This window comes from Thamnophis elegans, chromosome 5 (assembly GCF_009769535.1).
Source record: "Thamnophis elegans isolate rThaEle1 chromosome 5, rThaEle1.pri, whole genome shotgun sequence".
In the NCBI taxonomy this organism is placed as follows: Eukaryota; Metazoa; Chordata; class Lepidosauria; order Squamata; family Colubridae; genus Thamnophis; species Thamnophis elegans.
In genome coordinates, this window is record NC_045545.1 from 78,417,315 (window position 1) to 78,444,905 (window position 27,591).

The following is a 27,591-nucleotide window of genomic DNA, read 5'->3' on the forward strand; positions in this document are numbered from 1 at the left end:
AAACTTACTCCCAGAAGTGTGAATGAGAGATAGCCTAAGTAAATGTTTGTGTGTGTGTGTGTGTTCAACTCTTTCTAATATTGAGTTTAAAGAAAGATTAAGTTATGTATCCAACTGTATCTGATTCAGGAAGCAAAATTTCATGTGGCTGAAAGGAATAAAGAAAGAATTGATTTCTAGGAACAAGACTGAATAACAATGATAATATGCTGCAGGTCAAATAAGGAACAAAGTAAAATGTTACCTGAAAAAATAACCCAGAGACTTCAATTACATGATCTTACCCATATTCAAAAGACCACATATGAATATATTTATTAAAATAAACTACTTCCAAATTAACTATTTACAGTAAAAATAAGAATCTGATACATGTGCAGAAGAATTATCATTGATTATTAGAAAACAGAGCACTCCAGGCATAATATAACACATACAAAGTGATAGCCTTAGAATACTAGAACAGTCAAACAAGAGGATATTTTGGCAATGTGGACAATAAAGTAAACACTCGGTTTAAAATTTAATATTATGAGAGGAGGGAGGGTGAATGAATGAGAATCTTGGGAAGTCCACAAAATGACTTCTCTACATGATTTCTCTATTGGAACCCAGGAAATGTAAGTAAAACTTCATTTTTGTTTTTTTTAAAAATGGGTGTGGAGGGGATGAACTAAGAGCAAACATACGTGTGAAAGGTTTGTATAAACTTCAAACAATTTTACAATGATCTAAAAATGTTCTTGATTCTTAAGTTGCCCTTTAGTTATTATTCTGGTGCTATGTTACATAAATGAAGCAAACACAGCAATGAAACAGCTATGATTTTTTTTGTTTTGTAAAAGAAAGTAAATTGATTGCCTGGTTCTGAAAAAAAAATAAAAATAAAAAGAAGTGCTTCTCTTCCTCATTTAAATGGAAAAGCAACTAAAGGTTGCCTAAAAAGAGTAGCAGCATCAACTAGACCATAAACATTTATAAAACCACATCATCAGGATTGGCACCTATGCTGTATACACTATTAATAGGGCATATCTGTTTCTCTTCTCTTAAAAGTTTGCTAAAATACTTATCAGCATATTTGTGTTTTTAGCCCTTTTGCCCCAAAATAAAGGATTCTGAAAAAATATTTTGTTTAAAAAAAAAAGAAAATTATCTATAAACCAGGTGCGAGAGCTGATTTGATTTGAAGTTTAATTGATTGTTTGGCAAGAATCTGTGAACCTCACTTTTTCGACAACAGGGATCATAATAGTAAGCATTGAGGCAAGCATCACAGGAAACTTTAGAACAGTACGTGCATGTGTTGGTAGCTCCCGAACGGTTGCAAAAGCCACAGCGAGAAGAACCCAAAGCTTTGGATTTCGAACTGTGAGATGCTCGCTCTTGAGTCTGTAACATGTATTGTGGCTTTTCCCTTCCAGAAGATCCGGATGTACTTTCACCTGACAGTGATTTGAGTGAATAGTTGCTTTGTTTTATTGCTGGATATTCTTGTCTGCAGATGAGCACACTGTCACATTTTTGGCAAATGGAGGTGCCGCAAGACAATCCGCAAGTTTGGCACTTAAGGGAAGAGGTCTCTTTGGCTAGATGTGTACGTTTATGGTAACTTGGATTGGCGTCATTTTTTAGCAGCCAGACATCATGTTTAGAGGATTCTTGTCTTTTAAACACGCTCCTAGAATCAGGGTCGGTATATAAATCTAAATCATCTTGAGGGGAATAGTAAGTACCGAATGGCATACCTGTTCTTAATATGCCATTGGTGTGGGATGAAATTGGTAAATATTCCTCAGTGCATCCATGTGGAGAACTGGACATGGCTAGGAGGGATGGCGATGGTCGAATTATTTCATCTTTGATGTCATCTTCAGTATCAACCAAAATGGGCTCTTTCCGGAAACTCAACGATGCCATCAAAGGTGGCTTCTTACTATCCAAGTAATTATCATACGTGTCCACTGATTTAGAAGGTTTGCTAACTTTGGGCTTGAAATAATCTTTAGAGCCTCTTTCACTGGCAGATTTCTGAAGGACCATTCGTGACATGGAAGTGTTTAGATTTTCTTTGCATTCAGCACGGCGTTTCAAGGCATCCGAACAGCTACGAACATCATCGTTGCTATTTTTTCTCTCCTTCACAATGTCAAGTTCAGAATAACCTTTTTCCTTCACCTGCAAGTGAATTTCGATCAACTGTTCACATTCTGTTTTGGCCAGAAACAGTTCAAAGGATACCATCTTGACTTGAAAGGTATCAACCAGGTCTTTGAGCTTATACATAGTTCCAAGTTCTTGAACGTATCCCATCAAGTTTAATATCTGTTTTATATTCTCGTCGGATAACGTAGACTTTACGTAATAAACAAAAGGACCTGTATAAGTCTAAAAATAGGGAAGAGAAAATATTTATACATATATTAATGAAATCAAACATAATTTTGAACTGCTTATATATGTAAAAATTCAAGAGATGTCTTAGACAGAGGTCTTAAAACTTTGCAACTTTAAGACTTGTGGACTTCAACTCCCAGAATTCTCCAGTCAGCTCTGCTGGCTGGAGAATTCTGGAAGTTGAAGTCCACAAGTCTTAACGTTGCAAAGTTTGGGGAACCCTGTCTTAGACTATAAAGACTTCTTGGGCACTATCCAAAAGAATTATATGGATAAGCCACCCAATTTAAACTTAATATCAAATTAATATTAAGCCATATTAATTTCTGTCACAGTACATGGACATCAACAATACAATAATCAACTTCAGCATTTGGTAAGTTGGGTAGTAGAAGACAAACCTTTATTCTGGTTATGAATTATCAGTTAATTTTTCACTTGTACTATTTTTTGTCAGAACCAGAGTTTGCTTGAAGCTTTTCTGTAACAGACACTGAAACTCCAAAAACCATTTGACAAGAGGAGTTGAAACTTTATAGGCAGTTCTCATTTATAGTCCTCTATAGTATTATAGAGTAATTGGTACTTGGCAACTTGATCATTAAGCAAAGCAGTCACAAAATGAAACTTCAATGGTACTTATGACTGTATTTCACTTTTCTGTTGCTTTATAGACCTGCAAAGGTCTTAAATGCAAGGATTGGTCACTCAAGTTACTTTTTAAACCATTGAGACTGAGAACAATTGCCAAACAAGACATTTTCTAAAGAATAATTACCTGTATTACTAAAAGTAGAAACATAATATGAGCTTAGACTTTGGAGACTCGGGCCCAAGATAGGGTGGTTTATCAACTTCTGTGTTATAAAAGCATTTTAGGATTCTTTTCTTACAGAGCCAGCACTGTCCAAAGACATCTCCGTGGTCATGTGGCCAGTATGACTAAACATCAAAGGTGCACAGAACAGTTACCTTCCCACCAAAGGTGGTTCCTATTTTTCTACTTGCATTTTTACATGCTTCCGAACTGCCATTACTTGGGACAAGTAATGGGAGATCACTCCATTACACTGCGCTAGGGATTTGAACTGCCGACCTTCTGATTGACAAGCTCAGCGTCTTAGCCACTGAGCCACCACATCCATTCAATTTTACTTCCGTGTAAATGTCAGCATTACCAGGAAAATCTGGGATAAAAACATTTTTGCTTCTCTTGGGAAAGTATTGTAGTCCACTTTTTAAAATCCTTGATGAAATATCTCCGCCAAATAAGGAACAGGAGCACCAAATGTTCATATTTAAAATTATATTTCTCATTTGCATCTTATTTTTAAAACATTTTCATTTCTTTTCAGACTTCAGAAAATAAAGTCAGCAAAAAAGGATAGATAGCACAATGCCTTGTATTCTGAAGCACTATGGAAGATTCTTCATAAAATTTCCAAGAAATTCAAGCATACTGTACTTAGATCCCAAAATATGATATATTTGTACAGGCTTACCTTTATATTTTTGAATTCCTTCTTCCAGGGGTAAAGAAAAAGATTGATTCCAACTGATTCTAGCACTTCAAATGCATTCTGGAGTGAATGCAGACTTGAAGCTCTCAAGGACCGAAGTGAATTTTCAGCGATTTCATAAAACTTAATTAACCGGAATCTATAAAAGGGATCAATCTTGGGAAAACAGAGTAAAGCTGAAGCTGCCATTTGTAGATTGGTAATTGGGCACTGCTTTCTGTCAGAGGTATCCAATTTAGATTCATGGAACTGTACATATTTCCTAAATGCTTCGTCTTTGTATTTTGTATCCATCTGGAGTTGGATTTAAGCACGCTCGTGGGCGGCTATCTCATCTCATTCATGGCTCTCTTGAAGCCCACTGATCAACAGGCAATGTAAGACAAGAGCAGAGTAGATTCTAAAAAGAAAAAAAAGACAAATCACATCAAAATGTCATTTAAATTTCATCAAAAAGTATTTTTGATGAAACTATTTTTTCCTGTCCTATAGAACTACAGCTTTTCTGAGGATTCCTTTCAGTTCAGAAAAAGAATTTTAAGTATTTCACATCAATCAGCACAAAGAAGCAATGCAGAATGTTCATCTGGGCCTAAGTCTTGACTGCATGGGTTCTCTGATACTGTGGCTGTTTGCACTAAGACACTGGATTTTTTATTTAATACAGGGAAAATAGAATGAGAAGAGAGTGTAGAAAGGCAAAAAGGTCTACTAATTCTATAGCATATAGTGGTTTCAAAATGTTTCTCCTTAACATGTCAGTTCTGAACTGTATTTTAGTCATCATCACAATTCGGGGGGGGGGAGCCTTTATTGCTATCCTCAATAGGGGTGGAAACAAAAATTGCCATTTTGATGCAAGTTTACCAAATTTCTACTTCCCAATTATATATGCAAATTGAATATACCCATGTGCCACAGTTAGAATTATATGAATCTTGCGATGCAATGTGTAATGGTATAGGAACCCACATTAGGAAATTCTCTCCATAAAAATATCCTTGTAAATGTGCATGGAAATTTGTTTATACCAAGCAAATGTTCATACGTCTAAAATTTAGAGGAATTGAAGATTGGAAAATTGGGGGAAAAAACTATTCAAAATGAACAAGTCGTGTTTCATATCCCTTGTCAGGGTTCCAAATAGCATCCAAAATAAATGACAGAATGGGAGGGGAGTTTATATTGACATCCCTAATCTTTAAGCAATCCAATAAACCTTTCTTGTTCTCTTTGGGGAGACAGACAGCTGAGCTAATCTAATCTGGGTAACAAAATTATAGCTGTTATGCAGATTCTCCCCATCTTTATTTATCCATTCAGAAAATCCCCGTATACATTGGCTTTAAAAAATTTTGTTTGAGATCCTATCTTCTAAGAACTCTTTAACATGGAAAAATGGCATTTGGAACAATACAGAACTGCCAATATTTAAAATACCAATGCTGTGTAAAAAGAATCCAAATATATGCCTATTGGCATTGGTTGAATTCAATTTTTTTTTACTACTGGTTCTGTGGGTGTGGCTTGATGGGCATGGCAGGGGAAGGTTACTGTAAAATCCCCATTTCCTTCCGATCAGCTGGGACTCAGGAGGCAGAGAATAGATGGAGGCGGGGCCAGTCAGAGGTGGTATTTATCAGTTCTTCAAACTACCGAAAATTTCCGCTATCTGTTCTCCAGAACTGGTCAGAACCTGCTGAATACCACCTCTGCTTATAGGATAGTGTTATATATAGAGAGCAATCTTTGAGACTTTTGCAAACATAGTTTACCTGACCACACCTACAAAAAGGATGATTACACCTTGAAAGCCATTTAGAAAGAAAAAAATCCAAGCCCCCATAAAAATTGTAATCCTTTCCCATCCTTTTATTGGAAACAAATCCCATTGTCTTCAGTGTAATCACTGCTAAGTGAAAATGCATCAGGTTAGACCACAGTTGTGATACAACTCACAAATGCCATAAGATTATAATTAAATTGCAGGTGATTCTTTTGACTATTATTAGATCTTGACTAGCTTTTATCATAGGTGGGGCAATTTTAACATACCCACACAGAAATCCCACAAAGTTGAACAGGAATTAGTCCAAGATAACAGCCTTTAAAAACTAAAACCTTACACCTGATTAAAAATTCTAAATAAACACTTTTATTTAAATTGCATGTATTTTTTTGAATCTCACTTCTCATCTACAATCTCTATAGACTTCTCATCATTCAAATATATCATCTCTAATGTCTCTACCACTGGCTAGAAACGTGAAACTGATCACAATAGGATTACTCAATAAGTTTAAAAGATAGGCACTAAAAAGTTTTCCTCTCCCAGAACATAAACACCCACAAAAGGGAATTTTTGAAGTTGTCTCCAATACTATGTAACCACTTCAAAAATTCAATCCTCATTAAGAAAGTTTGCTTGCCAAAGAAGTACTTTTCTCTAACCTCAAGTTTATCTATTTTTCACCCAGTTAGAAGGGTAGCATTTTAAATGTCTTTCAAATTCTTCATTTAATTAACGAAAGCTTGTGGAAAACTGGCAAACTCATGATACTTCCCACAGTAACAATATTTTGAATTCCTTATATAACTTTTTCTATTTTTAAAAAAAAATGTATTTCTTTGTCAATTGTTCACAAATATCAGCATACAAAGGAAAAGAAAGGGAGAATGAGAGATAAACACATGCAGAATGTGCTGCCTAGGTTTATTACTGTGATTCTAAAAGTCTTATTTCTCAGCAACACCCATTCTCTCATCCAGATAAAACACCAGGCTGCAAAACACAGTTTCAAATCTGGTAGACACAATTGTCCTCTTTACTTTGCATATTATAAACACTTTGTATTTAACTTGCCACAGACATTTACACAAACAACACACATACACCTGCTTGAATGTACAAGAGCACCTTCATTTTCAAGTGGGTATTGTCTGAAACAGAAACACCATTCTTGGCAAAACATTCATTTTCATCACAGAAATTCTTCCTAACAGTGACAATTTTAACTTCTTCCATCTTAATATCTTCTGAATTTCACTCTTTGTCAGTGTAATTATTCTGAAATAATATAGAATTCATATTTATCATAATGCCAAAGTACTAGGCTAAGGTGGAAATCTGAAAAAACAAAATCACAAAAGGGGATTATAGTAAACTATAATGTTGCCATCAAAATTACAGAGCCATGACCATTGTTACCAGAAGTTAAAACATAACTCAAGGGGGAATTTACTTTTAGCCAGAGTACTGATGGATCAGATCAAAGTTAATATAGCATGTTATGATCCAATACCAAGATGCATTTGAGAAGTTCAGAAATACACAGAGAGAAGGGTGATAAATCCATTCCACCATTGCTCTGCTGCAACTATAACTTTCTTACCATACCATACCATTTGTTTCTGATCATCCAACCATATTCTAAAAAAATAAACCAATTAACAACTTGTCTAACACTTATCATAGCACAACAGATGGCCAAGCTATCTTGGCTGATTGCAAAAAAGCTAGTAACCAGAACTGATTATTATTTGCAAAGAAAAGTATTGTATTGATTCCTGATAACTGCCTGGACAAGTCCCTAAAGTTTTTGTGGCTGGTCAACTGGACATTCAAAGAGTAGACTGAATGAATGCAATGTAAAGACATTCTTACCACTGTCCAAGCATTTGAAAAGGCAGCAAGACGTTCCCCATTCAAGAAGAAACATGCCCTTTACCAATATAAAGCTGCACAAATACTTTGTACCCTATGACTATTGTTGTACCTTATGATTCTTGAGGAATGTATCCTGTCTTTTTATGTACACTGAGATCATATGCACCAAAGACAGATTCCTTGTGTGTCCAGTCACACTTGGCCAATAAAGAATTCTATTCTATAATAATGGAGGAACCTTTTTAATAAAGAGCTTATTGGCTGCAGAGAGATACATCTTTCCTCATCCGACTTCCCAAGCACGTAATCAGAACGAACTATAAAAATTGTTGATTACGAATCCACGGGAAAAAAGCTCCCTTATTTCAGGAATATTTAAGGACCTTAACCTACCATCACCCAGAAGTGGCAAGCAATGCTTTTCACCCGCCATCTCTAGTGGGTCCCTGCCTCCCATTTTTAGTTACAATCTCTGCAAAACCCAAAAGAGCGTCTAAGGAAACTCAGAAGAGGAAGCCAATATTGTATTTATTCCCATGCCCACCAGACTCCCCCCTTCAGGACCTCTCACCGCTGGACAGCCGAGGACGGGTAACTCTCTTCCTTGGGGATGCGGAGAGCGAAACCAACCCGCAGCCGCAACCAATGACGCTTAAGGCGAATCTACCCGACGTCTACGAGGACCGGTGCCAGGACCCGACCTCCTGCTTAGCTGAGCCTCTGTTCTCCCTCTTCGCTTCGCGCCCACCGACTCTTCGTTTCTCCCACCATGCGAACTGCAGGAATCCGGCAGCAACAGCCCACCTAAAAACCACCGACCAGCAGCCGCCTTCGACACTGGCCAGACCGGAAGACAACTCGGGACCCGGAAGAACAATCTCTTCTGCTCCCCCCCCTCTCTCCTGCCCCCTCCCCTCCCGTCTTCTACAGAAACCCGGAAATGGTCTCCGTCTTCGTGTGTCGCCCCTGATGCCTTTCTGCTGAGAGCGCAGGCGCAATTTCCCAGGGCTCGCGCGGAGGTACTGAACAGGGATGACGTGCGTGCAGGCGCATGCGCATGATTTTCCATATGTGCGCTCTCTCGCGCTCTCTCGCTCTCTCTCTCTCGTATTTGTCTGCTTTCCATGTGGAAAAAAAATTAACATGGATGCCCTTTCAGAACAAAAGTTATTTCTGTGGCAGCAGCTTACACTATCTTCTGGAGTCATCCACTCAACGTTTTGCAAAATAATTGTAATGAGGAAAACTATTATCACTTCAGGATCACTGGGTTATGCTTTGAGTTACTGGTGGTTACAAATGACTGAATGCACATTGTGATATTACAGTGCAAGGTGTTTGATGTATGTACCTCCATCTGATGTTGGGATGCAACCATGAAAATACAGGTTTGTGTCAGAATACATATTTTTTTTAATCTCATAGTTTGCACTTATGGTAAGGGATAGTGTTGAATCAGAAACAAGCCAACCATATCAATTGTGTGAACCCAATCTGAATTAATGTTGTACAAATTAAGAGAAAAATACACAATGCAATTATATACCGTAGTAGTATGCATATGGTATATTTAATATACTGTAACCTTATATTTTTGTGAAAGGGACAAGTCCTCGATGCAATTCTGCTGCTAGGGAATGTTCTTGGGATGCATTTTGATAATACACTTTGCAGTACTGATTAGAATGAAGTCCTTTCTGTCTTCAGTCCTTTTCTGGAAACCTGGTGAATAGAACACTTTTTACATTCCTCATTGCCTTTTGTAATGGTCTTAATCAGTCTCCTCTTGCAATTATTCTCTGTCAAAAGGATAATTTCACAAAACACGAGAGAAATGTACACAAATGCATGTGGACAATATATGGGTGTGTGGAAGGAGGACTGTTTGTTTTTTGAAGCACTAGAAATATTCAGTGAGAGGCCAAGCTTGATAGAATAATACTGATGTTCCTTACACCTGGCCATTTAACTAGCTTGGATTGAGCAATGATTGACTGATAGTACTTTCTGTGAGTTACATACAGACAACACCAGGCAGAAATCATTGGAGAGCCGCAGATGGTAAGGACAATATGAAGAAATTTAATGTTGTTTTCACAACCTAAATTTCAACCTCTGTAGTTTATCCATAGTAGTTCAAAAGCAACAGCCGAATTTGGGGAGAAAAGATATATTTGTTTCAATACAGTCAGATTTCTGTTACATAAATGAAAAATGTGAGAAAGCAATGCCAAATGTTTATATCTTGCATCAGAAGGTTCAGAAGACTTAGTCCTTAGAACAGTTCAGTTGACAGATTGATATTACCATTCTGCACAAAATACTGAAAACCACACAAGTAACAACATAAATAATATATTAACACATTATCCATCTCTTAAGTTGATATCAAGAAAACATCCAACAAGCCTTTTGGATATTTTAAGTGATATTTTCCCTGGGGCCAAAGACAAATGTTGAATATTTAGATAATCTCTAAGAACGTCCAAATTTTAAAACTGTGAAAAATTGTTCTGCTTTTATGGGACTTTTTACTACACTTGTCCCTTGCCTAGTTCTTCCTAGGCGCACTGAACTTCCACCAATCCCAACCAGCAAGTCCATGCTAGATGTGGAAGATGAGAACTGAGATCCAGTGCATTGGGAGAATACATGGCTGGGATAAAGTTTTTCCACCCGCTTTGTTTGTCATACAAGTAAGCTCCGACTCAACCTCAATAACTCTGATTAGTGGCCTGAGGATGTATATGCCATTCTGATCCACTTGGTTGCTTTGAATCATCCACATTGTAACTCTTGAATGTCTCCTCTGCTTGACTTATGACCTCTAGCCCATAGGTTCCTGGAGTTCTACCACTATCTACCTCTTTCACATAAAGACACAGTTGTGAGAATTTATTTATTTATTTTATTTAGTTTGTCAAAGATAACAGGTATAAGTATAAACATAAATATGAACACAGTAAATGGATACGAATAAATGGAGACAGTAGGACAGGGACGGTAGGCACGCTAGTGCGCTTATGCACGCCCCTACTGCCCTCTTAGGAATGAGGTGAGGTCAGGGACGTGCAGTCATAGGAGGCGGGGCCTCACCAGTGTCATGAGGGGGGAAAAAGAAAATTAAATTAAAAGGAAAAAGGCTAAGGTAGTTGCTGCCAGAATGACTCTGCTTAGTGCTAAATGCAGGGGGAGGCCAGAGAACTATGGGCCTCCTTTGCATAAGGAATTTTTCGCCTTTTAACACTTGCTCAGAGTTAAGCAAGGGTTAAAAGGCGAAAAATTCCTTATGCAAAGGAGGCCCGTAGTTCTCTGCCTCCTGATCTGGGAGCAGCAAATTGTGCCTGTTGCTTTTTTATTTAATTTTTTACATTTTCATCATGGCGGGCAGACAAGAGGAGAGTTGAAATGATCATCTGACACAGCTGGAAAAGATGGGTCCGAGGGAGGGGGCAGGGGGGGAGGAATTCAAAATTCCAATCATCCATCCCCTATAATATGCAGCTATAAAGTGATATTTGATTTTTGACCGAGTATATAAGTGTAGTAATATGGGACATTATTTTGAAATGGTCAGTTTCCTATAGAAAATTAGTTATTCTTGAACACTTCCCAAAATTCACTGCAACATGTATGTATTATTTGGTTCACCAGTTGAAACAGAAATAGTTCCCTGAAGAATATTTAAAGTGGTAAAAAGAAGCTGACTTCTTCAAATGAGGAGCCCGGACGAGGCTCCAGCCTCGTCTGGGCTCCTCCTTGGTGGGCCTGCCGGAGCTCTGGAAGAAAGCAGCGGGAGCCAAGGCTGGCCACTCGGGGTTTGGAAGGGGGAGCGGAATGCGGGTCCTCCGCTCCCGGAAAGTCCGGGGAGGGAAGCGGGGCTGGCCCGTTTCCTCCCAAGGCTGCTTGGAGATGGAACCGGGGCTGCAGAGACTCGCCCGCTGCCGGCTTCTCTGGAGCGGAGGGGGGGGACGATAGAAGCGGAGCTGAGCCTCTTGCCGCTGCAGGCCTGGCTTGCGGAGTGCAAAAAGGGGAGGGGGCGTCTTGGAACACCCCCACCCCCTTCGCCTTTCACCTCCGTAGCTCTCGCTCCAGCCTGGGCAGGAACCGGCGCTCTTCTGTTGCAGGTGGGACGTACTCCTGGTGGCCTGCTGCTCCGGCGCCTGCAAGGTGGGAATGATTGCCCTGCGGTGCGGACAAAAGCTGAAAGAAAGCGCCCCACCGCTTCTGTTTGACATAGAGGTGCCCCGCGCCCCACAGCTGGGTCGCACATAGCTGTGGGGCGCGAGACGCCTCTTTCGGACATTGCTGCGGGGGGGGAGCCACTTTCTTTTTGCGTCACCAGCTATAAGCTTCACCGCACGTCACTGGGTGAGGTCAATAGTAGACAGTTTAAGGTTAAAATTATGGGGGTTTGGGGATGTAACAACAGAGTCAGGTAGAGCATTCCAGGCATTGACCTCTCTGTTGCTGAAGTCGTATTTTCTGCAATCGAGTTTGGAGTAGTTTACCTTGAGTTTATATCTATTGCTTGCTCATGTATTGAGGTTGAAGCTGAAGTAATCATTGACAGTTAGGACACAGTGGTGCAGTGGTTCTCAACCTGTGGGTTGGGACCCCTTTGGGGGTCGAACGACCCTTTCACAGGGGTTGCCTAAGACCATCGCAAAACACATATTTTCGAAAAAAATATAGAAAACAAAAAATAATTTTATGGTTGGGGGTCACCACAACATGAGGAACTGTATTAAAGGGTTGCGGCATTAGGAAGTTTGAGACCCACTGCAGTAGCAGATAATTTTGTGTACTACGCTTAGGTCAGACTGTAGGCGGCATAGTTCTAGGTACTATTGTACTAAGTACAATAGGTACTAGGTACTATTGAATCCTACTATTAAATAGTTGAATTTTGCTCTCATCACATCCCGCTAAAGTTTATCATGATTTGTTGAATTAGCTTTGCTAATACAGAAGACTTAAAATAACTTTGTCATTTTGAACTAACACTAATCCGCATACATTAAAATGGAATTTCATTGCATACAGCTCTCAGTATCTCCACCTCCAATATACACTAATAAACATGGCAAAATAAATAAATACAAAATGATGCAAATACCCACATAATATTATACGACACGGAGAAGCTCACTGAATCTAGTTTAGATCCTCTCCATTCATTCAATCTTACAAGAGTTACATCTCTATATCAGTGACCCACTTCGATATCTCCTCCCCCCCTCCCCCCACGCTAGCTTTTAGCCTGCCTTGTTTTCTAACCACCCGCGCGTCGATCTCCTCAACCTCCGCCTTGACATCAAACGCGCGCTCCTACGCGTGCGCCTGCGCACTTTCCCGCTGTCTCGCGTTGATGGGCGTAGCCGAACCTAGATCTGGCCCTTTTAGGCCGCCGTTGTCGTCTGTAGTTTCGCGGTAGTTCTTCTGTTGAGACTGCCAGAGTGGCTTCGCGGAAGTCCTCCTGGAAGATGGCGTTGGCCGAGGCCGGTGCTCGGTTGCCGGAGGGTGCGACTGGGGAGCGAGTGGACCCGCTTTCCCGCTTCACTTGCCCGGTGTGCCTGGAAGTGTTCGAAAGCCCCGTGCGAGCGCCTTGCGGTCATATGTGAGTAAGAAGGAGGGGGCGGAAAGCCAGGCCACCTCTCTCAGTGAGGTCGTGTGAGATAACTGGGTAGCCATGGCAACGGAGAGAGTGGCCGGTCGGAATTGAGGTTCAGCTGGCTTGTCGGAGGAACGAAACGGCTGGAAAAACTTTACCTCAGCCTGGTATTCTCCCAATACATAGACCTCAGTCCCCATCTTGGCATCTTAGGCGTGCCGGTTGGGGTTGTTGGAAGTTCAGCGGGTCTAGGAAGAGCTAGGCCGGGCGGAGCAATTTTAAATGGATCCTCTACGTCAGAGGTCTTCAAACTTGGCAACTTTAAGACTTGTGGACTTCAACTCCCAGAATTAGGCAAGGGACAATTCTGGGAATTGAAGTCCACAAGTCTTAAAGTTGCCAAGTTTGGGGACCCCTGTTCTGTTTTTTCTAACCCGATGGTCCCGCTTTTGATATTGCTCCTCTTCCCGTGTTTTTCTTTTTTATCAACTTGGGTAATGAAATAAATCGGCTGTGCAAAATCTTAACTCACTGCAGCCCCTTTATCTCTCTCTAGATATTTACTGTAAAGCACCTGATCTTTCAAGAATTGCAGCCCATTGGTTGCGGCCAGAGCTATTAATAACTACTTTCACACAAACGAAAGCGAAATGAACTGTGGGCAAGAATCCAAGGGAAGCCCGCCTCCTTTGGTGTGACTAGGGAGGAGGGATTTTTGCTCAAGTAATCTGAAGCACAGCCAGTAATGTTTTTTTAACCGGAAATTCCGGGGTCACTCCACTTAAATTCTGTAGTTTATGCTTTTTTGAGAAAAAAATAGGTTAGAGAACAAAACGATTGAATACATTTGAGAGGCATTTTTTCTGCTAATTTTTACTTTAACTCATAATCTTTCCTTGAGGGTGTAAGAGTTTTGGTTTATCTGTTTATTATGTTTTTCAAAACCTGTTCATTCACAATATTTTCTATTTACATCTTACTCTGTGGTCCATTGTTAGCCACTAGGAACAGGAAAGATACAGCAAATACTGTAAGTCTGCAGGAACGCTAAATACAAGATAAAATCCCAATGAAAGGACATCTCCCTTGGATTTAGGTGTGACCGAATGCAATTTAGATAAAAAAGATATAATGGTTGAATAGAGTCTATTTAAAGTTTCTTCGGAGACAGAAATAACAAGAACAGATGAAGAATTTGCTATACAATTCTTATTTGTAATGGAGCCTTGAAATTAGAATGGCCTAATACAGTAGCAGTTTGAAAGAAGTAAAGTAAAATAAGGAGTTTTGGATTTATCATATTTTATCTAAGCAGGAGCTTTTTGCATAGTTTGGTCATTAAGACAGAACTGATAGGCAGAGCCTAGACTAGGTTATTAAACATTTAGGAACTGACAAGACAGTTACAAATAGTCCTCAACTTAACCACAATTGAGCCCAAAATTTATGTTGTTCAGTGAGAAATATGTTAAATGAGTTTTGCTCTATTTTACAACTTTTCTTGCCACAGTTGTTAAGTGAATCACTGCAGTTGATTAAGTTAGAAACCCGGTTGTTAAGTGAATGTGGCTTCCCCATTGACTTTGTCAAAAGGTTGCAAAAGATGATCCCATGATCCTGGGACACAGTAAAGGTCATAAATATGAACCAGTTGCCAAGCATCTGAATTTTGGTCACATAATCATGGGGATACAGCAAAGGTCATAACTATGAAAAATGATCATAAGTCATATTTTTCAGTGCTGTTGTAACTTTGGTCACTAAATGGACTGTTGTAAGTTGAGGGCTATCTGTAAGTTCATCCTTGTCCTGAGAGGATGATGACATATGAATCCTTCAAAGAGGTGGCATCTATTTTTACAGCTTTGGTAATGACCATCTGCCAGTAGAGGTAAAGTACTGTTTTTCCCCCACCTCTATGCAGTTTTTGTTAATGTGCATACAGTATGGTCATGGTCGTAAATATTTTGGATGTGATAGGTTGGAAACTACATCTTGTTCCAGGCCTTCACAACTTGATCGTTGTATATTATCAAATATTATCAGCTATATGTTAATATTATGCTCAGAACTTTGCCTAATTCTGCAAAAGAATCATTTTCTGATAACTTTCATCTTAATTAGTAATTTCTAAATTGCATCCAAATGATATAACCTCAGGTATTTCAGGGCTTTAACATTCTCTTCTCTCAGCTATAATCCGATGTAAGGTGTTTTAGATATATTGGCATGGCGGCATGTATTTATTTTATTTTTATTTCCTGGTTATTTAATTTTATTCATTTGCAATGTTTATGACTTTGTAATTGTCTCTGAACCTGAACCTGGGTGGAGTAGAAGATAACCTCTATTGCATTACCAGCATGGAAGTTTCTATTTGAAACTCTGTTAGATATATGCATTCTTCTCAGTTTATGCTGAACTATTTTGTTTAAAAATACTGCTAAAAATAGGATTCAATTCTTGCTATTGTATAATACTATTGTAACAAGATTTAATCTTTGAACATATTTCTATTTTACAGTGCACACTGCACAGTTAAGTATACCACTCTCATTAATGAAGCTGTAAGCAAATTTTTTGGATACTTAAATTAGTAATTTGGTATAAGATTTTTTCCCGCATTTAAGATTACATTGTGATGCATTGATATATTGTTAAGGTATGCTTATCCATTATTTTAGTTTATTGTTGAAGGGAATTAGTACATGCCTGTATTTTTAATCAATGAAAGTTCATAAATATATTTTTTTCTGTGTTAGCTTTTGCACGCCATGCATTCAAGAATGTCTTAAGCCTAAAAAGCCTGTTTGTGGAGTTTGCCGCAGTACCCTTTCTAATGGCAGCAGAGCTCTGGATTTGGAAAAGCAAATTGAAATGACAGAGGCTACTTGCAATGGCTGCAATCAAAAAGTATGGAAAACTGAGCAATATTTATTACTACCTATATAGAATAAATATAGATGTAAATAAATATACTGATACTCTGTCCTGATAAGCAATTGTTGTTACAGAATTTTTTAAAAAAATGTGGGATGGGGAAGAGCCAATTCAAATCTTTGAAAGAAATTCGAAAAGGGGACTAGATTCCTTCCATTGCCTCTACTAGAGCATTAGCAATAACAGTTTGCAGAGCTTACGATAAAACCAATCAGTTATGTAAACAATATAGAATCAGCAGACCTTACCACAACAGACAGTTGTGGTTGTGCTTGGCAACACCACTGTGAGAGTGATGAAAACTTTATGCAAATCCTCATGTCACTTTTCACTGTTTTTCTTTAAGAAATGAAATGTTCATAGAAAGTATTGGTCTAATGTACCCTTAGCTAAGTTTTTTTTAATACCTTAATGTAAAATATATGTCAATGTGACATTTTGAAGGAATCATAGAATCATGGAAATGACCTCAGAAGACCTTTCATTCAAAACCTGACTGTTCAGGATCTTTACAGCATCTCTGATAGAAGACTATATTTGAAAACCTTCAATGAAAATCAATAGATTCAATATGGTAGCTTTTTCTAGTAATAGTTTATACAGTCAGACGTTTCTCCTCATAAGTAGCATGAACAAACTTCCTTGGATATTTTTTGTCTAATAATTCTGGTTCTGCCCTCTTGACAACAGAGACTGTCCATTACTTTTCTAGATATCAGTTAATTTTCAGATACTTAAAGATTGCTGTTGTATGCAACCTCAGCTGGCTCTTCCCAATTTAACTGCACCTTGTAGGACTTGATTTTCAGATTCTTTACCATCTTTGAGGTTGTTTCCATTTGCTACAGTCCTTTTCAAGTTGTGATGCTCAGAAACATGCTGGGTTCCCCCCCCCCCTTTCAAAGCAGCTGATAGAAGTTGATACTTTTGTGGCTGTTTTGAGCTAATGTTCTTTTCATGAGTAGAATTAGTTTTGATATTGCCTTATTCCATGAAGCAACCATTTGTAAAAAGAGTTTCACTTAATAAATTTCAGTTCAGGAAATAACAGAGGCATGCTTAATATGCTGTACCCTAAACTGTGAACTTTGTGGGAATCCATAGCTTATCTGGCTATATACGATATCAGCAATATTGATTCATGTCTAATGCAAATTTTAGAGATATGCCTATATTTCTAAACTTATAAATGTATCTCTACATGGCGTTGAATATTTGTAAAAACATTGAGATGCTATGAGTATCCTAGTTTTTACTTGTAAATATTAATATTCTCTGAAACAAAATGGATAGGTCAAAAATTGCTTAAATATTTTTAAAGCAAATTACATATGGAAAACTCAGTGAGGATTATGTGATTTGGGAGTTATTTCCTGCTTTCTGAGCACAGGATTGTTTTTTTAAATGTTAAAAACAAGCAGATATAATGAAAATTGAAGAACATTAAAAACATGCACCATGTGGTTATACTTCGGGTTTAATTTAGGGAACATGATGAAAAGTGAATATTTTGTTATATTTTCTGTACAGATGTATCTCTCAAAGTTGCGAAGTCATGCAGCTACTTGTTCGAAGTATCAGAATTACATAATGGAAGGTGTTAAAGCTGTGACTAAAGAACCATTACAGAATACTAGGTAATCTTGGTGAATTACAGCATGCCTTTTTAAAAAGTTTAAATTGTGTGCTAGTCTTTATCTTGAACAAATGACTAGAGAGAAATCTGTTGTAAGTAAGAGATATGTGTTTCTTCTCCTTTTTCCCCATCTGAACCCTTACTGCCAACCACTCTTCATTTGAATAGCAATGAAAGATGAGATGTGGTTTGATGATTGTGCATTTCTGATATACGGCCAGAATCCTCTCCCCCCCCCCAAAAAAAAAAACTTGCTACCTTATAATTCATGGTCTACTTGCTATTTTTCCCTCTGAATGTTTATACAAGATAATTAGGTTTAATATTGAAAGGTTTCTTCCAATAGTACCTCTAATTTGTAACACCTGTAGTCCAGAATGCTATGTAAGGTATGAGCTAATTGCTTTTGTAAGCAACCTGAAAAATTTTATATAACTATTGCTCACTTTAAAGCTTTTTCTATATCAGGCTCACATGGGGGGGGGGGGGAGTGAGAGAACTATTGTATAAATCTGTTTGTGAAACACTTCTGACCATAATTGCCATCAGTCCTCTTTCTCAGACAAGTTAACTTTTGCTGTGATCAAACTAAGAAGCAGTAATCTTATACAGCAATGGAAAAAAGCTTTTGGTGTATTCACCAATTGTTCTTGAATGTTTTGCTTTATGTACTTTTTTCTAAAATGTAAATGCCTTTTTTTCTGTGTTCCTGCAGGAGTGTCCCCAATAGATTTACATTTCCTTGCCCTTATTGTAATGAAAAAAACCTGGACCAAGAAGGACTGGTAGAACACTGCAAAAGCTATCATAGCAACGATACAAAGCGAGTGGTAATTAATACTTTTTTCATGGCATAGTCTGATTCAGAGATGAGCAATCCACAGGTTGCATTTGATCCCATAGCATCACATTTGTGCTCCCTAAAGTTGATTAGTTTTCTGGAAATATCAGTTGTCCTTCCCCTGGAGTGGCCAGCTCATACACCAGTAGTCTGGGGGGAAATGGAGCATTCTGGAAATTTTGAATCTTTATAATGCAACATCCTGAAGAAAAATGGAATTAATATTGGGAGAATTTAGCATTACTTTCAAGGGCAGAACTTCTTTTTAATCTAAGGGACTTCTGTAGCCTCCTTGTTGATGGACATGGTTTAGAATGCACCGCAATGAGATTCAAAAACTGAAGGGTAATTGTTTGCCAACTTTTCCAGGTTTGCCCAATCTGTGCATCAATGCCCTGGGGAGATCCACACTACAGAAGTGCTAACTTCATGGAACATCTTCAGCGACGTCATCAGTTTTCATACGATACGTTTGTGGTAAGTTATAATTGGGTTTTTAGTCTATTGTACAACAACCTACAGCAGCAAAAGATTTTTAAAAATCTCTGATTAGTCTTGTTCTACTAATTTGAAAATAGACTGCTTTTTAAAAATATGGCTTGTCATAATTCATTCAATATAAAAAGCAGCTAGTGAGCCATCAGAGCCCATAGCCTTTCTAAACTTTTATTTAGATAATAAGTCGATGACAGAAGCTCAGGTAAAGCACCTGTTCTTTTGTTTGTCTTTCATGCTATTCCAGCCAAATCTCCTTTGAGCAGCTGTGATCGGTCCCTGGATTAGGCAAAATTGCTCCACTGATGCATACTTATGTCTTCTGTATTTAGGATTATGATGCTGATGAAGATGATATAATGGCCCAAGTCCTATTGCGCTCCTTGAGGGATCAATGAAAAAAGCAAGAAGTATTCTTAATACTTTGCTTCCATTGGTGAGAAAAGACCACAGACATGACTTCCTCCAAGATACTTTGGCACACATAAACGTAAACTGAAGGCTCTCCCATGGTTTTATTCCTGTCTTCATATTTCTAATTTTGTTTTTTTTCTAATGGACTTTCTGTTGAAGTTCATCTTCTTCAAGGTCCTTTTCTTTTTACTCATTTCTGAATATATTTTTTCCTTATCTGTTTCAGATCTGAATGCTTGTAGTCAGGAGACTACAAATATTTCTAATGTATTAGCACCTTTATTTTAATTAGTGTTATTATATTGTTTGACATGGATCATCAGTTAGAAGCCCAGGTTTCCTTAGAAACTCTGGTTATTAGATTCAGATATCAGTCCAGATACAGGATTTCATTTCTAATAAATTAGGAATCTGATACCTACTTTTGCAAAGCTGGATTTGGTATCAGCCTTCAGCAATATATAAAGCCCTGGTTGGAGATTCTTATATAGGAAGCCATTGGGTTTCCCCCCCTGAATGTACAATAGTTAAAGATGGTGTTTATCTTAATACATATTTTGACTCTGAACATTTAAGCAGAGTTGAGATAGAGACTATGAAGAGATCATTGTATGGTTCCTGAATGATGAATAATTCAAGGTTCATATTTCATTTCCAGCTTCCTAAAGCTGACTACATCTTTATATATTTCTACCTCTATGCCTAGAATTCAGAACAATCTTATAGCAACAATAGTGCAGACTTTAACATCTGGTTCTTTAGGTATAACGAATATTAAAGCCTCTTATGCTTTGTGAAAACTCTGCTTCTGTCTAACGCAGAAAGTTGTTTATTCATAAGTGAGGCTTCCATGCAGACCATGGATATTTCATTTACTTAACAAATCATGCCATACAAATTGCCACATCCTGAATTCAGAGACTGCTATGAATCCTTGTCATACAGGTTAATTCCAGTTCTGATTCTCACAAATGGTCTTGAAATTTTGAAGATGATTGATTTTATTTTGCTCAAGTGTTGATTGAGGCCAAATCTGGCAAACGGGGATAATACCAAATAGCCCTGATACGTATGTTTTCAGTAGGAAATGAAAGTATTTGTAAAGATCTGTGTCTTTACAATGGAGTTAGACTGACTATATGTACCTGGGAGCCCTGATCTTAAGACAAAATGTGTGTACATATTGATTCACTGTCTACAGAGGAGAAGTTGCAGGTGGATTTCTACTCCATCATGTTTACTGAGAGTACTAATAAATGGAATAAGATTGCTGTGGTGAAGTGACTCACAAGATTTTGCTGGGATATGGTGATTGCTTTTGAATGTATTAAAGTGTTCGGAGATTTGTCCCAAGTAATTTAAAGTTTTAATTTTAGGGCGGCACAAGCAAGACATGTTCTGAATGAAAAACTATAATGCCCATAAGTGGAAAATGCATGTAAGACCTGAGCTAGATAATGGATGCTTTTGTTACATAATGAAATGCATTCAATGGCAGCTTTTTGCACTAGATAGATGTGATGCTGACCTTGAGTGTACATTGACCAGAAAAAGATTGATTCATAAACATTTGGCTCAGGAGTCTTGTGGTATTGATCTGAAGCTTAAATGTATGTGAGAAAGACCTTCTGGAAGACAATTCCTTTAAATTTAGTTGATGGCCTAGAGCCAGTAATGACATAGCATATCTGGCATGGGTGTCTTGATTTAACTGCCAATTGCTCATGCTGCCTTCTAGACAGAACTGTTTAATTTATGCTTCAGCACAAATAAGTCTTTGGTGGCTAGGATTTTGGGAGTTTCCACTGGATCGTTTAGTGATTGTTCTGGTGAGGTTGACCAAGAAATAAAGAGTGCCTGGATTATCATGGGCCTTCTTCAAGTTACCTCTTCCAACAGCTGACCTTTGTGCGCTCCTCACCATCTTGGAATGACCCCTGAAGGAGCCAGAAGGGAAAGCTGACCATATATAGATGCCCCAAAGTGCCTTCTGCATGCATGTGAGCTCCTTGGGTCCAGGCCATTGCCTTTCAGTATTTGAACAAGTAGAAATGTTTCTGCCAGTCACTTGCGGAATTCACAGGACGCAATGTATCCTAATCCTTGAAAGTACCTTCTCCCCCCCCCCCCTTTGTATTCTAAGTGCACTTCTAGTGTTTTAACAATAATTTTAGGAGTTCATATTTGTCTTTTAAATAAAGTAATTTAATTTAGTTGATAAAATGTACAGAAATTTTGTTCCTTGTTATAGAAGTTCCAAAGCTGTCATTTGAACTAGATTAATAAACTGAATAGTAAATTGCATTCTCCCAGCTTTTGCCCTATCTCTTCTGTTTAGTGTGAAGTGATGCTGGCATATAATGGGGTTGAATTCAGCAATCATTTTTAACTAAGTCTGCTTCAATATTGCCCCACTTATATGTTCTACTCTGCAGCTGCAAAAGTGGATCAGCTTAAATTAGACTGTTGGTTTGGATGAAACCTATACTTCAGCAGAACAATTCACTGAATTCATATCTGAGCTTCCCAAGGATGCATTAATGATATGGAGTATCATTTTCTGCAGACCCAATGCATTCACACACTTTTCTCAGCCTCTCATTGGGAAAATGCCACAAGGTTGAGAGGGATGCAATTTTGTGACTCATGGGTCCAGCTGATTGGTTTTAACTGGGCTTACTATAAAATTGTCTTCCAAAATGGATGGCAGGGATTTTGTAGAGTTCAGTTATTTTTCCTAGGGTTTCTATTTTGGGGGGGGAGGGGGGGTTGTCTCTTGGGAACTACAACTGTTCTCTCCAAGTATCCACAGAGTTAATTGTTTGGAGGAGTCTGCCAAATCTGAAAGAATGTGGCATCATGTGGCTGCTGAAATTATTCTACCTTTGCCATTCTTTGTTTTACCACATCATCCACTCTGGTCCTATGGCACTTCCTGTTGTCTTTTCCAATTCTGTAGAACTTAACGGTTCTGAAATTATTTTACATTACCTAACTTTTGTCTCCCTACTTAGAAATGGGCAATAATAAAAAAAGAGAATGTTTGTATCTCAGAACTGAAATGGGGAATCCTTAGTGCTCTCTGAGCTTGGTTGTTTTTTTGGCAGACACCTTATTATCCAAACTAGGTAACAACATCGAGTTCTGCAAAAATCCCTTTGCACAAATGTTGGGTGGAAGATTCCTTTCTAGTGGAAGTAGTTTTCAAACTTTCTCAAGATCAAATCTACCCTCAGTAATAATAATAGCATCACTGCCAATCTATCTAATCATCCCCAAAATTGAAGTTTCCTTATATTCTTTTCCTCTGTTTAATTGGAAATTGAGGATCCATGAAGGCTGCAGGCCTAAGGAGATATTGTTGTACAATGTTAGAACATCACAGGCATTCCTAGATAGTGTTTTAACATCACTGAAGTTATTTGGGAGAAATACATTCATCAACTTTTAATGAGAACTTGTATTGCCTGATTGCATATTCTATAGCTGCTAGAAAGAACTGGCCAGGCTTCTCATTTAGCATAATTGGAACTGGCTGTATTGGTCATATTTCTATGTCTGTCTGATTTTATAGCCACAATCCTTCAAATTCTCAGGACATTTATGATGTTGAGATTAGATTCCCATCTTCCAGTAAGCAAGTAGCAAAAGGAGATACCCGGACTAAAATTTGGTGAGCATTGATGTGTCCATTCCATTGGTATAGACAGCTCCTCCACCTTTTGTGTTCTGAATCTGGGGGCATTCTAGAGCACCAATGCAGAGGATTAGTGAAAGAAGAGAAAGTGCAATAATAATTGAAATCTGCCTCTGGATTTACTCCATGAAGTTAAGACCTATTTGTGTAATTTATATAAAAATGGCATTTATTGCAATAAACATTGTTTCTTCATATGCCATGACAATAAAAATATTAAGATACTCTTTTTTTCCTTCTATGTTTGGTACAGTTTCCATTTTTTGAACATGTCTCTTATTTAATTGTCATATTAAAGAAATATTAACATCTGGACAGAAGAGAGCACTCTTGCAATTTTTTAGAACTGTAGTTGTAAGTTGTATGGTATTTTGTGTATCATGGTTGTTGTCTTCTTAGTACTGTGTTTGTTCAACAATATTTGTTTAATAAAACAGATGTCCCAAAAAAGGCATCTAACCACAACTGCAGTCAATCCTATATTATGGATCATGCTGATAAATATTTTAATGATCCTTTCTTGGTTTTCTTTCTTTTCTTCTGTTTCTGTACCAAATGTTTGTATTCAACCCAGGTTAGTATAAGCAGAAGCCAAAAGTGACGTTCAGTAATCTAGTGTGATATAGCACTTAAGACTCACGTTCAAGCCCACCTGTTGGGATTATTTTGGACCTGTTGCTATTCTTTTGCCTTTGTCATGAGCTATTGCAGAGAAAGACTGGAGGAAGGAATGCTATTTTATTGCTGAAAGGGATATACATCTAATAAATACATGAAAACAGTGGGTTAGGGGGTAGATTTCGGGAACTACCGAGCTGCAAGAAGTGATCCTGCTCTGTGAGGAACTCCTGAGATTAGAAGATCAAACACATGTCACTCTACTACTGTTCTCATATGATTGGGCTGGAGCCAGGTAGACAATCTTAATGCCTTGAAGCAATTTTTAAAAAAATATTTGGGCAATACCAAGGTCTCAATGTAGTGGCATCCCTGGAAATGAGGCTGGAATTTCTAGCTTTTCACTACTTAATGGATTGAGCAGCTGTTCAAAAAGGGTTCAAAGCTTATCAGAGTCTTAGCACTTATCTCCTTCAATATCATTTTAAACATCAATGAGGAAAATACATTGCCATACATTTGACAGCTACCCCATCCCAGTTTGACCTCACACTTTGTGGATGACTTAAATGGGTTGAGGGCCAAATGTTTTCCCACCCCTTTCTTATGGCTTTCAGCATTTGGCAAGGGTGCTAAAGGCTTTATGTTACTGGTAAATTTAAAACTGCCTGAAAATGGGCAAACTTTCCAGGTTTTAAGCTAAGGTTTGTTTCCCATTCAATGACTCTTAAAAGACAACTGCTTATGGCTTGGCTGTGACATTTGCACAAATGGACTGCTTTTGCTGCAGTCCTTCCTGTCAGACATCTGCTCTCTTTTTTTTAGTGAGTTTTGAACCCTGTAAATACCAAAAAGAAAGAATATTACTTTGCTGCCAGAGAGAAGAGAGAACTCAAATAAACTTGAACTGGTTCAGGCATGCTGCTGCTCTTGGCCTCCTAACACTGTAAGTACTGGGAGAAACAACAGCTAGCGGCTTTTGTGTCCTCTGCGTCAGAGAAGAGTAAGTGGGCCAGAATGCTGAAGAGGCAGCTGTGGAAAATGTTTCAGTCATCCAATAGGTGGGCCAGTTGGCTTATGTTCTATCCATTGCATGAAGTCTCTCTATCTAACACTGATAGATAGCCAGCAGAGTGTGCTTGTTTACTTAAAGGCTTGAAATATTGAGGAAAGGGCTGAAAACACAAGAATATACAGTATATGTACAACTACATGTCTATGGAGGTTCTCAGTCTTCCAGGTCATGGTTTTCCAAAAGGTGCTTTTGCAAAAGGCAACTGAACTTTGTTTTTCAAACCAAAGTCCAGTTGTCTTGGAAAAGCATCTTTGGGACCTGAGTACAGTTAATGCATATCAATACTTATCTAGCATATAGTTAAACAGCATTTTGACACTCTGCTATTGTTACCATAGGCATAGGATGCAAGTGGGCAGATTCCTATCCCAAAGAGGTTTGTAATCTCCAGGTAAACAGAGAAAAGGAGGGGAGGTACAATCAGAAGCTCGGGCTCAGGAAGCAATGGTGACACATGGGAAAACTACAACATGTCCATCAACTATATGGGCAGCTGCAAGCTATTTCAGCTAAACCACCTAGAATGATATTAAAGGTCATAAATATATAGAGCAACTCATGAGATGACAAGTTTACATGACTATTCACAAAGCTACCTAATGCAAAAATGGCTACAATTTGCACATATGATGTCATAGGCTCTCCTTATTCCAACAGTAAGGTTAAGTCCAGAATCTCCACCTCATGAGCCAAGTACCTTTAGGGGAACAACTTGTTCAGAGCTAAAAATGGAAAGTCCCCAGTTTTAATAAGTATTTGAATCCATAGCCTATGATTTGAAGGTTAAGTGGCAAAATTTGGCAGTGTCATCTTTGGAAGTAGAGCTGCAAAAATATATACAGTAGAATCTCTGGTCATGACCATAATTCATTCCATAACTTTGGTTGCAACCAGATTTGGTGGTGACCCGAACCTAATTTTGGAAATTTGGTGCTTACAAAAAAAAATGGCTCAGAAGGGGAATTCGGCCGTGAAACTTTTTTAAAAAAAAAATTATTGGTCGTGGTCAGAAGGGTCCATGACCAGAGGTTTTACTCTTGTGTGTGTATATTTTTCAGTTATAGTGGATTGCCAGTCTCATCATGTTTTAAAGAAAATGGACAGAAACAGAAATAAAGCAAGACCATCTAGATCAGGGGTATCCAACCTTGACACCTTTTAAGACTTGTGGACTTAAACACCCAGTCTGGGAGTCAAAGTCCACAAGTTGCCAAGATTGGATACCCCTGATCTACAAATTACAAGGTTGAGAAAGACTGCAGTACCAAGGTTTCAAATAAGACAACCCTCTCTTGAGCTGCCAGCTAAGAGCGCTAGAACTTCCTGCATTGAAAATAAATCCACCTTGAGTTTGACAGGAGCATCTTGAGGAGTTAAGAGAATTAAAGGAAGGTCCCAGAAAATAATCTCACAATTTTGTCTTTTGTTTATAGTATTTGTAAAAGTACCTCAATCCAAAAAGAACCTTAGGCAGTACACAGGAAGGAAAACCTAATGTAGCATAATTATAACATTCAACACTACCACATTACTACAGCTAGATGGCCTTCTACACCTTTAAAATACCCTTTTATTTCTGTGATGGTGAAGTTACAGAACTAAAATGGGTTTATGGGTCTTCCAGAATGCATGGAAGGGCTGGAAACTTAAATGTGGCTCTGAAGACAACATTTTCCACAATGTGTGAACCACTATTGAGACCTACTCAATAGTGTAAGTCTGTTTTACCTCAGTGGAAGGGATAAATCTTGCTTGGTAAATCTTGCTGGTTAGTAATTATATTTTGTTATTTGTCTTCATCTCCAACTAGTATGGCCATTTGCAAGCAAGCGAGAATTAAGAGTCCTAGACATCTGGATTGCACTGGGTGGCCTATCCTTGATAGAACAAAAGATTGTTCCACAGCAAGAGGGGAAATAAAGTTCCCAGGAGCTTAAAGCATATATTATGAAACATCTTGACTCCTTTCCAATAGTGGAAGAGAAAAGGGAAAAAACCCAGCAGCTGTTTTGGAACTGAAAGTAATTCAAGAACTTTCAGCAAGTGCCATTTTGGGCTGCCAAGATCTTCAACAAAGGAAGTCCATGATGTACTTTAGGCAGCAGGACAAGAAGATGGTTGGTCAATGAAAAAGCCAGAAAGGTCTTTGAAAAGGTTTCGCCTTCAACTATTGAGGCAACAGAGCGAAATAAATCTCAGTGAAAAGATTGGTAATCTGCACTCACTTTTTCTCTAAAAAGTCATTTCAGCCATTCAATTTGTAACACTTAATTCTTAGACAGCAGGTAAAGCTACCTGTGATGAGTTTTGTGGAATCACAACAATTGAAAAGTGTTATTTGCCTTGCAGTAGATGGGGAAACTGTTACTGGAGAAAAGACTCAGGGAGCTGGAGATATGTAGTGTCATGGAGGAAGCTGGAGAAGGCTTACAGAGTTTGCAGGCTTTTTTAAAGGGGTGAAAATAGGGTTAAAAAGAAATGCAACTTTATGTTGGTGAATACACAACACTAGCACATCACAAGTCCTGTAGCTTAGTACAGTTTCTGACCAGTTGAAATTTTTTTGCAAGCAGTAAAGAAGGCAAGAATTGGCCATGATAGGTCTTAGGTCTTTCTATTACTCATGAAGAAGCTGTGTTAGGCAGGTGAGCTTGGAGACTGGAAAGAGCAGCAACGT

General features: G+C 38.3%; 2 protein-coding genes across 3 annotated transcripts; one reads left to right on the plus strand and one right to left on the minus strand.

The window, feature by feature from the left end:
- Positions 1 to 760: 760 nt before the first annotated feature.
- Positions 761 to 9,237, minus strand: SPATA2 (spermatogenesis associated 2). Of its 2 annotated transcripts, none has more exons than XM_032218770.1 (3): positions 8,156 to 9,237; positions 3,900 to 4,317; positions 761 to 2,388 (listed from the first exon to the last, which is right to left on the minus strand). In XM_032218770.1, the coding sequence occupies exons 2-3, from the start codon at positions 4,209 to 4,211 to the stop codon at positions 1,153 to 1,155; spliced, it is 1,548 nt and encodes a 515-aa protein (XP_032074661.1). In that variant the 5' UTR covers positions 4,212 to 4,317; positions 8,156 to 9,237; the 3' UTR covers positions 761 to 1,152. The 2 variants fall into 2 exon arrangements, with proteins under 2 accessions (XP_032074661.1, XP_032074663.1); XM_032218772.1 differs by having other exon boundaries at positions 8,149 to 9,237.
- Positions 9,238 to 12,988: 3,751 nt separating this feature from the next.
- On the plus strand, positions 12,989 to 22,544 carry RNF114 (ring finger protein 114). The gene is made up of 6 exons (XM_032218409.1): positions 12,989 to 13,204; positions 15,961 to 16,111; positions 17,669 to 17,775; positions 18,490 to 18,604; positions 18,985 to 19,092; positions 19,443 to 22,544. The coding sequence occupies exons 1-6, from the start codon at positions 13,071 to 13,073 to the stop codon at positions 19,506 to 19,508; spliced, it is 681 nt and encodes a 226-aa protein (XP_032074300.1). The 5' UTR covers positions 12,989 to 13,070; the 3' UTR covers positions 19,509 to 22,544.
- The last annotated feature ends 5,047 nt before the right edge of the window (positions 22,545 to 27,591 follow it).

What these genes read in the sequence shown, in the direction of transcription:
- SPATA2 (XM_032218770.1), bottom strand. Translation starts at nt 4,211, where the DNA reads ATGGATACAAAATACAAAGACGAAGCATTTAGGAAATATGTACAGTTC. An exon ending in AGGAATTCAAAAATATAAAG is followed by an intron (nt 2,389 to 3,899) that starts GTAAGCCTGTAC and finishes CCCTATTTTTAG; the next exon opens with ACTTATACAGGTCCTTTTGT.
- RNF114 (XM_032218409.1), top strand. Translation starts at nt 13,071, where the DNA reads ATGGCGTTGGCCGAGGCCGGTGCTCGGTTGCCGGAGGGTGCGACTGGG. An exon ending in GCAATGGCTGCAATCAAAAA is followed by an intron (nt 16,112 to 17,668) that starts GTATGGAAAACT and finishes TTTTCTGTACAG; the next exon opens with ATGTATCTCTCAAAGTTGCG. An exon ending in GCAACGATACAAAGCGAGTG is followed by an intron (nt 18,605 to 18,984) that starts GTAATTAATACT and finishes CAACTTTTCCAG; the next exon opens with GTTTGCCCAATCTGTGCATC.